Raw genomic sequence first — 9959 nt, 5'->3', positions numbered from 1 at the left:
AGTTTCCCCCCACCTTTTGCCCGGTCTTTAGTAGAAATGTTCGTCGGTAAATGAGAAGGATTAGATTTTTAAATCTTGGTGTTTTCTCTATCGTGTGAGCTCCACACGTTCACTCTATACAGTGTTGTTTACATTCTGTGATGCGCGAGCTGATGACGTCACGTCGAGTTAACTTTTTTTTTTCTCAACTTTGTGTGGAAAAATGCGGGGATTATGCGGCCTTTTGATAAATATGCGCCATTTTGCTGATTAAGCTGTAAATTCTGCGATCGCAGAATCGCGTTTTTCTGGAGGGTCTAAATAAAGGCTAAAATCACTTTGATCCCTCCAGACCTTTTTGAACATTAAAGTTTGTAAACATGTCACAGTAGACGAACAAAATAAAAATATGCACCTGAAAATGTGCGTATTAGAGCCCTTTAAGAAATGCATTGAAGCTTGCCGGTGGGCGTGTCTGAAACTCGACCAACAACCAATCACATGAATCTCCCGCTCCGGACACACAAGCACGCGGTGTGATTGGCTAGAGCTTTTACTGGCATATTATTTGATTTGCTGACGCTTCCGTCGAAGCTTCAAAAGTTGAACATTGCTCAACTTTTGAAGCGAGCAAAGCGACGGAACCACAATGCAGTTCGTCACCCCATTCAAAGTGAATGGGCAGAAGCGTTGAAGCTTCAATCCACCTTCTAGGCTGCACTCGGAGGAAAAGCCCTAAACAAATCATATTTTAAAATATTATGGTTTCAAGTCTTGGAAGATAATTGTTTATGTTTTAAGGATCACAGGTTTACATAGCAGGAGAATTCTCTATTTGATGGACTTTCATTTGGATTGTTGTAGAATGTTTTATTGTATGAAATTTGTCTTCAGGAAATAAAAAACTAGGCACTATAACCTGCTGAAATGTTGTCTTCCTCGTTGAGCATTTGAGAAAATAACGATATGTTGTTATAAAGACCAATCTTACAATAACACCACAAGGACACGCTTTGTGTTCTGAATTTGAATCAACTGCATCATCACTTTTCTATTTTGTGTAAATAACACATCACTGCAGCAATATATGTGGGCGATGGGACACACCTGTTTATATTTAATTTGAGTGCTTTCTGTATTTTACGAGAATATCTGTATGAAAAAAAAAACAGCTTTTTTACATTTTGAAGTCTTGATTTATTTCAATAGATTCCATGTCTAGGTATGTCTAGTGACTGCAAATAATGCAGCATTGGACCGGGGGCCTTTGGTCACATGACATGGAAGCTAATGGAATGTCATCAATTTATTCGTATAAAATAGAAGTTAAAAAATCCAATAAAAAACGGTTTGTCCTACTTGGTTTGACAAATGAAAAGGAAAAGTATGTTTGATGGAAGAGCTTATAATGGTTATAAGGGTTAGTGTAAGATACTATAAGTTAAATGGAGGCTTGCCTTAAGGTGCATTTCTTGGTTAATTATAATATAACTGAAAAAAGATACAACACTTCATCGAAACTTGGAGTGTTTATTTCAAAACATGTGATGCTCTTCAGTCGATACATTAATATTACTGGCTGTAAAAAAATCCATTATCCAGATGAAGCAAGAGTCCTCTGTTCAAGTTGCAGCATTCTTTCATTTCTGTGGTTGTTGAACAATCAAACAAACGAGCGCTTCATCAGGGACGGAGTGTACCGTATCTCGTTGTAAGACTCCTCCTCCTCCTCCTTCCTCTCCCTCCACCTCCCGTCCTGTCCTGTCCGATGGAGCCACAGAACAAGCACCATCAGTGCCAGCAGCACCAGGCTCATGGAGAGGCTCAGCAGCACCGCCTGCAGGACGCCCGAGGGACTGGCCGGGGCTGAACACAGAGACAGAACCTCATCAAATCACTCAAATCCAAAGGTTTTATTCTCATATGCACAAAGTGTAGAAATTGGAATGACATTCTTCTGACCTGAGCTCCTCCAAAAATGCAACATATATAACAAAATAAAAAGTCTATATACATGTCAATATAATATGGGATATGTACAAGAACAGAATATGAAATGAAATAATGTAAATGAAGACAAAATTAAATACGGTTTATTGCGGTGATTAATATTTATATAAATGAGTATATTCCAAGATGACAACAGGAAGTCTTCAGTAGAGACAGGCAGAGAGCATCATGGGGGAACAGAGAGGCTCTTACGGGTGTAGATGGACAGGTTGACGTAGCAGTTCTCTGTCCCCAGGTGGTTAGCGGCAGAGCAGCGATACAGGCCGGACGTCTGAGAGGACACGTTGACGATCTGGACGGAGCCGGACAGATCTCCTGAGAGAGGAAACAGAGACACTCACTTTAATAGTGTTGAACTTACAAGAGAAGAGGAAAGAAGGTATGTGTGTAATCAACGATGTTCTATAGGTAGGTCACACAAAATAAAAACCTCAAAAGCATTAAGATGCAGTGTAACAGAAACACAGAACACATTTGAAACATTCATCAAAAAGCCTAGAGCACATGTGTCAAACTCAAGGCCCGGGGGCCAAATCAGGCCCTTGGTGGATTTAATTTCTGCCCGCAGGATAATTTCTAATTACTATTAGATCTGGCCCGCCGGTATATTGCACGCACACCTTCACTCAATCCTGAGGGTCTCCTCAGCTCAGAGCCTGAGCCCAAACATTGATGAACTTGCACCCGAGATGAGATGCCAAGTATCTCCTTGAGCTAGCGTCACAGAGCAGCTAACTGAGTTTAATGGATGTTTCCTCTTTGCACTTTTCTTCTTGAGACAACAGGGCATGTTTGGTTTGTTCTTTGAGGGAAATAGTTTTGTTGAAGCTGTTGTTGGCCTGTGGGAAAATGTAATCATAAGAAATGACTCTGGAAAAGCTGCAGATAGAGCCATAAGAAATGAATGAAACTGATTATTTAATGTTTAATGTTGTTTTTATAGGCAATAGTTTAAGCTTTGTTAGTTCCAGGTTTAATATGTGCAATAAGTTCATTTCAATACGTTTAGCAATAAACATTGAACCAGTACGGCCCTCGACTAGTACCCATTTTTTTTATTTTGGCCCACTGTGTATTTGAGTTTGAGACCCCTGGCCTAGAGTATAATATAAAACAAGCTAAAATAGAATAAGACAGTAACACATCAGGATTCAAAGTTCCAGATGTTTGGAGCATAATAAGTGAACGCTGCTTCTCCATGTTCGGTTCAGACTCTGGGTCAGAAAGCAGACCAGAAGACCTGAGAGTTCTGGATGTAGCAGGGGATCAGAAATGTATTTCAGTGCTTTATAAAGCAGCAGCAGCATTTTAAACTAAATTATTTGACAGACAAGAAGACAGTATTAAAACCTTAGAAGTGGAGTGTTGTGATCCAGCAGAGGGTGTGGATGATTACAAATCAGAAATTGAACATAAAGTTGGATTATTCTCAGCCATTTTTGACAGGTGTTCGTCTGAGGTTTCATAAAATAACCCTGATAATGTCATAGTGGGGTTATTTTGGCTTGAGACTTGCAAACAATGTTTTCAAGTCCTGTGATAGAAATTGGAAATGTATGGCCTTTAAGACACGGGAGGTCAAATAAAATATGCTGTAACAGGGCTGAAGTACTGGAGTCCCATGTTGATCTTGAGTTCACTCTTTTGGAAGACTTGTGACACACATGAGAATATATTATGGGCCACAGGTCCAGTAATCGACATTTTCTATTCATATCTTTTTTTATATCTTGTATCCTATCAGACCAAGCTGTAAGTATTTGTGCAGGAGCGCAGAGGATTAGAAAATGTAGAATCAAGCTTTTCCATATATAAAAAAAAAAAAGAAAAGATGAACCATTCTTCTTCTAAAAAAGTCTCTTGTGAGTTCTCACGTGCAATATTAAATTGTATATTGAATTCCCTGACCTTGTTTGCTATCTTTGGGATCTTGAATACCCTGTCAAATTAAAGTAATGACCTCCAAGGTGATGATGATGATGGGTGTGTGTGTGTATCTTTGTCACTGACCGTCCATGTTGATGGGTAGTGCGATCTCCTCTGGATTCAGTTTGTCCCAGCGGATCTCTGGGGTGGGGATGCCCTCGGCCACGGAGCAGGACAGCGTGACACTTCCTCCCACATCAATGTCTCCGTCCCACTGGCACACAGGCAGCGCGGGGGGCGCTTCAACACAAATCAGTAGAGGAGTTTCTCAGTATGAGATGCAGTGAAACGCTCACAGATAGATGTGAGTTCAGTGTTTCAATGCTTTGCTGTGAGAATGAGCTTAACAGACATTTCAGGGTTTGCAGGTATTTAAAGCAAAGCATTTGATTAAAGGAATATGTAAGTAGATCAAGCACACTAGAGAAGTGATAACCAGGAGAAAAACATCCAACCCATTGCATCAACTTTTTTTATACTGAATATACAATCCATGGGTATGACTACAGTTAACAGATCCCCAAAGTTATTAGGACTCATCCTCTGGAGACCATGAATGTGGGTATGAAATGTCATGTCAATCAATCATAATGTTAGAAGAGGAATTATATTTGTATATTATATTATATTTCAGTCCAGGCGGTGGTGGAGAAATGATCCACGCTGCTAGCAAGGCTAAAAACGACTTGGGTGTGGACCTGTTTAGCCCCAATGGTAAGGACAAATATGCAAATATAACAAATACTAAATAGGAAATCTAAATTTAAAAAATACGTACATAAAAAAGTGGTGTTTTCTTCTAATATATAATCATAATAAAGCTTTATTTATATAGCACTTTTCATACAATACATGAAGCTCAAAGTACAAAATGACACATCACAAGTTAAAAATAAACCACGAGAAATTCCCCTCTGATTATTTGTTAAGAACTTACAGACCTGTACATGCAGCAAAATATAACATGTTATCAGGTTAATAGACACAAGGAGGTAAAAGGTATGATAATTAAAATAAAATAAAATAAATAATGGTTTCTCTCTGACAGATAAGACACAAGACAACTAAGTCGATGCAACAATATAAAATAAAAAAAACCATAAAACAAAGTGAACATATAGGTATACAACCGAAATTCAAATTAAAAGATTAAGACCTATAAAATAAATAAAACAATATAAAGGTAGGTAAATAATAAAGACTAACAGAACATTTAAAGTGGAGGGTTTGTGACTCACTCACCCAGCACGCTGAGCTCCAGCTCTCCGATGCCGGGATCTGCCGTCTCTGGAGGGTTGTTGACCATGCAGCGGTAAATACCAGCATCTGATATTAGGGTGTCATTCAGGGAGATGTCTGCACTCCACGGTATACCTGCAGTCGGTCAGATTTGTATCATGTCTTCAATGTTTTTATGAATCCTTAAATCATTTCAAACGAACATGTGAAAATCCAAATAAGTATTTTGAGTATTATCCATGGGAAAACACAAACATCACAATTCAGATCAGAGAGGGTTTCAGTGGTCTTACCTGTAAAACCCACCCTGCCAATGAGTGAGGGGTCTTCGATCACCTGACCATGGTCGTACACAATCACCTGCAAGTGAGATCAGACACATTCAGTGTGAATCTGCATGTTCTGTATTTTAATAAACTAAAACTGAACAATTGTTTCCTAAATGTTATTAAAAACTGTAATATGTGGTCCGGTGTTTCAGTGTTGATCCACTGCCTGAGTTCGCTCAGTGAAAGGCAGGTTTCCCTAAAAGCAAAACACTGACGACACATTTTTGATACTAAATATCTTGGTTTCTTATTTCCTAAAGGTACATTACATGTTTTCTTAAATAATACACATAAGTATTGATATTTATTTGTCTGTCTTTTCTTTATCTCTAATTATTTGCATTGCATTTGATATTAAGGTGATCCAAAAGTAATTATTTTGTACTAAGATTAGATCACCTTTTTTTGAACAGGTAACTAGTAATTGATCTGAATACAGTTTTAAAGTAAGCCTCCCAACTCTCGATCGATATGTGCCTGTCAGAGGTGTGTGTGTGTGTGTGTGTGTGTGTGTGTGTGTGTGTGTGTGTGTGTGTGTGTGTGTGTGTGTGTGTGTGTGTGTGTGTGTGTGTGTGTGTGTGTGTGTGTGTGTGTGTGTGTGTGTGTGTGTGTGTGTGTGTGTGTTTGTGTGTGTGTGTGTGTGTGTGTGTGTGTGTGTGTGTGTGTGTGTGTGTGTGTGTGTGTGTGTGTGTTGATGTTAAGACTCAGACCTGTTTGGGGGTCTCAGGACTGGATAAGGGGGCCATGGTCCAGATGACGTTGAGTCTGGAGAGCGGGCTGGAGGTGAAGAAGGAGCAGGGCAGCAGCACCTCGTCACCCTGCACCGCCTCCAGGCTGGACTCCCTCATCGTCACCCTGAGAGCAGCTGGGGGCATCCACAGGTGTGAAGAGGACACAAAGACAACAACATACAAGTCATTTCGACAGTGTATTAAGTACTTAACTGCAAGTCTTATATTGGCGTATTGTACTTTACTTGAATATTTCCCTTACTAAAGGGAGATCGTTTACTTTTACTCCCCTATATTTATTAAATACTTACGCATGATGTGCATACATGATGCAGTAATGTACTAATAATCAATTGTGTGTTTTATTAAGTATCTAAAGTAGATTTTTTTCTTTAACATTAAAATGCTCTTACATGTATTTGTCAGTGATAATAATAATAAAATATAATAAAAATAATACTATAAAAAGAGCGTAACCACTACTTTCCGTTTTGATAAGCTGATCATATATCAGTACTCTATTTCTGAAATGGGTCACTGTGGTGAACAAGTACTTTTGGTACATTAGGTACATTTTGATGGAAATACTTTTTTACTTTTACTTAAGAATTCAGGTCCTTTGTAATTGAATATTTTAAGTCCATAGGTTTCTACTTTGACTTCAGTGATGATCTATTCTAAGTACAGCATTTCACTCAAATTGTACAGTAGACATTTCCTGTAAGGCGTTATTGCTTAAACTGCATTATAATTTGTTCAGCATTGAACTATCCTATCCCTATTGACGTGCAGACTGAGCTGCTCCTCCCCCTCACCTTCATTACTGAAATGACCCCCACCCCCTTCTCTCTGTCATCCCCAGGCCTTTTGTGTGTTTGTGTGTGTGGGAATTCAGCGCGCATATGAGGTTGTTAATTGCACTTGGCAGATTTGATGGAGAGCCAAACCAGTCTGAGTGGAACAACAGCCCACTTCAGCAGGTCGGTTCCTGAACGCACCGTCAGTTCAGGACATTGTCTGTTAGATCACAACTTTACACAAACACAGTGCCTGTGAGGCTTTCAAATGAAAACACTCAAACACAGGATCTATTTCAAAATAGAGCAATAGGGGTTTCATGGTCTAACGGTATTTACAATATCTGTAATATGTGAAAAACAAGGAATATTGATATTGTATTGTGTTAATAATCCACAAATGATAATATTGTCTTACTTCCTGCTGGTGATTTTAAGTTAAAATTGTATTGGTGGCAGAGATAAGGACTTTTTCATGACCTCTTCTTGTGCACTTTTACACAGTTATGGTTACAAACTCTCTTCATCTCCGTTCATTTGTATTTTGTAATGTTTCGTTCACGGATAAAAGAGACAAAATGCACAACAAACAAGGTTAAGTAAGAATTGGACTGATGGCATTATTCAGGTTTTTCTAATAGATATTCATTTGCAATCATTTAGTTATTGTGTATGCTTTCGGTAGTGCAAATCGAGTTGGGAAAATCTAATATTGTGACTTCACTTAAGGGCAATATTAAAAATGGTCTGCTTCTCATTATTTATTTTTTATTTTTTAAATAAAGGAGTGCAATTATCTAACTATAACCATTAGATAATAAGGTTGATGGACGCATCAGTTTTACTATGTATATCCCAAAAAATCTGCAACTTCACAGTTAGGCATAAAAGTATAAATGCTAAAAGGCTTAAACATGCTGGTCTACTTTCAACACCTTACCCCCAGCCTACTGAGGGTCTGTACACTAAAATGCACGAAATAAGAAGTACACAATTAAAAACTTCTTCCAACATCCATGTGCAGAGTTACAGACAGAAAGTGCAGTCACTCCTGTAACTTTGCACAACCAGCAGTGTTTAGAAAATGGACCAATATATCTCATCTTGTCCTTCTGAATTAGTGTCAAAACTAAAGAAAGTATTAATAAGTCAACACTCACCGTTCTCCAGAGCGCTGAAACACACACACAGAGTCCAGAGCATCCATCTTCCAGAAGAGCCCATAGCTGAGTGTGTGTGTGTGTGTGTGTGTGTGTGTGTGTGTGTGTGTGTGTGTGTGTGTGTGTGTGTGTGTGTGTGTGTGTGTGTACCAGCTGGCTGCCAGAGAACTAGGCATGCATGATCAATCTATTGAGCGCTGCAACAACCCCACCCTCCTCTGTCCCCCCACCCACTTCATTCTCTGTCTCATCAGTGTCTGTTTATCTAACTATTTTTATCTCAAAATTTCGCTGTACTCTGTGTAGTGACAATAAAATGAATCTAATCTAATCTAACTGAAGTTATCGGATAGGGACTTTTTATCACGTCCTATACTGCACATTCCCAGACTGGCTGCAGTGGGAGCTATAGTGGGTCAGCTTGTAAGCTAATTGGTAAATGTAAATTAATTACAGCAGCTGTTTCATAGTAAATATGACCTATTAATAGGCCTGTCACATATGCATACAATGCATACAGAGTTAAGGCTGTTATGACAGTGTTGCGACATGCTTTGCGGCATGGGAAGGACTACTTTACTTCAGAGTAAGCCCGCCAGTTAGCAACCCAAGATGGACACTTGACACAGTGGCTTTTAGTAAAGCTCAAAAATAAAACGAGAGAGCAATGAGTTATTGTTATTACAACGTAACTTCACTATTATTTAACAACTCTTTAAATTGGGTTCTTTTATTTGGGGTTAAGTACATTGTCAGAATAAGTGAGAAATGAATTTAACTTCTGTTAGACAGCCATATGCCATACATTTTTGCATACATTCACAGTAAATATGTATTCAGTATGATAGCTGTCTAACAGTTAAATTCATTTCTCACTTATTCTGACAATGTACTTACAATGTCCCCGTGCAACTGTGTGTTGAGCATAAGAGAAAATCGAAGGTGACGACCCACTTTGATTCATTCAAACATTCGAAATGCTTTCTGCTGCTGCGGACAAGAAAGCCAAACAACTCACGTTCACCGAGGCATCAACCAAGTGAGTAGCCTACAAGATTGAAGCTGGTCAGATAACGAACGAGTAAATGAAAACAGAATGAGGCGGAGAAGTGTGTGTGTGTGTGTGTGTGTGTGTGTGGGGGGGGTGAGATTCAAATAGCCCAATTGCTTTTACAATAAATAAACATTGAATGTGTTTAATTGAATAGTAAAGGGGTTTAACGTTAGTGGCAGGTTGTGTGAGAGAGAATAAATTAGACAGCCCAATATTTAAAAAAATTGTTATTCTTTTCCTCCGCATATTTAGCATATTTCGCAACTTCCCGCAATTTCACCACATAAAAACCCCGCATGTTTAATCGCATAATCAAGGATTTTTGCCCGCGTTTTACTGGAGGGTCTAGTTATAGCTCCAATAAATCTCTCCTCCTGATTGGTGGAGTTGGCCCAATAGCCGTAGCGCCACCGTCCTGACGTCAGAAAAGTGTTCTGAAACCGTATGTCAGTGATTTATCTGTCAATCTGTCCATAGTTTAACTGGACATTCATATCTATAAATATGTTTTATACACAGGTTTCTTTTAAAAGACAGATCCAAATGTCAATAAGATGTGGATTTAATGAATAAATAAATGAAACAAATGAAATAACTTAAAGTGGACCAATCATGCTATATTTGAATAATATAGTGCAGGACCATACTTATATAAGGCATATTTATACTTTTCCTTTTTCAAAATACCAAACAGATCATGCATTTTAGCCATTCCTCATTTCGCTCAATTTAAC

The 9959-nt window shown here is 38.6% G+C and overlaps 1 protein-coding gene across 1 annotated transcript; it reads right to left on the bottom strand.

Moving 5' to 3' along the window:
* Nucleotides 1–1538: 1538 nt before the first annotated feature.
* LOC307017723 (immunoglobulin superfamily member 11) lies at nucleotides 1539–8288 on the bottom strand. The gene is made up of 7 exons (XM_079647450.1): nucleotides 8172–8288; nucleotides 6194–6348; nucleotides 5448–5514; nucleotides 5158–5289; nucleotides 4000–4155; nucleotides 2182–2304; nucleotides 1539–1845 (listed from the first exon to the last, which is right to left on the bottom strand). Exons 1-7 carry the CDS (start codon nucleotides 8233–8235, stop codon nucleotides 1643–1645), a joined length of 900 nt encoding a protein of 299 aa, XP_079503576.1. The 5' UTR covers nucleotides 8236–8288; the 3' UTR covers nucleotides 1539–1642.
* Nucleotides 8289–9959: the final 1671 nt, after the last annotated feature.

The sequence above is a fragment of the Notothenia rossii genome (genome assembly GCF_949606895.1).
Source record: "Notothenia rossii genome assembly, chromosome: 9".
NCBI classification, from domain to species: domain Eukaryota; kingdom Metazoa; phylum Chordata; class Actinopteri; order Perciformes; family Nototheniidae; genus Notothenia; species Notothenia rossii.
The sequence above is the reverse complement of the archived record's forward strand: the minus strand, read 5'-3'. Positions and strand labels throughout refer to the sequence as shown.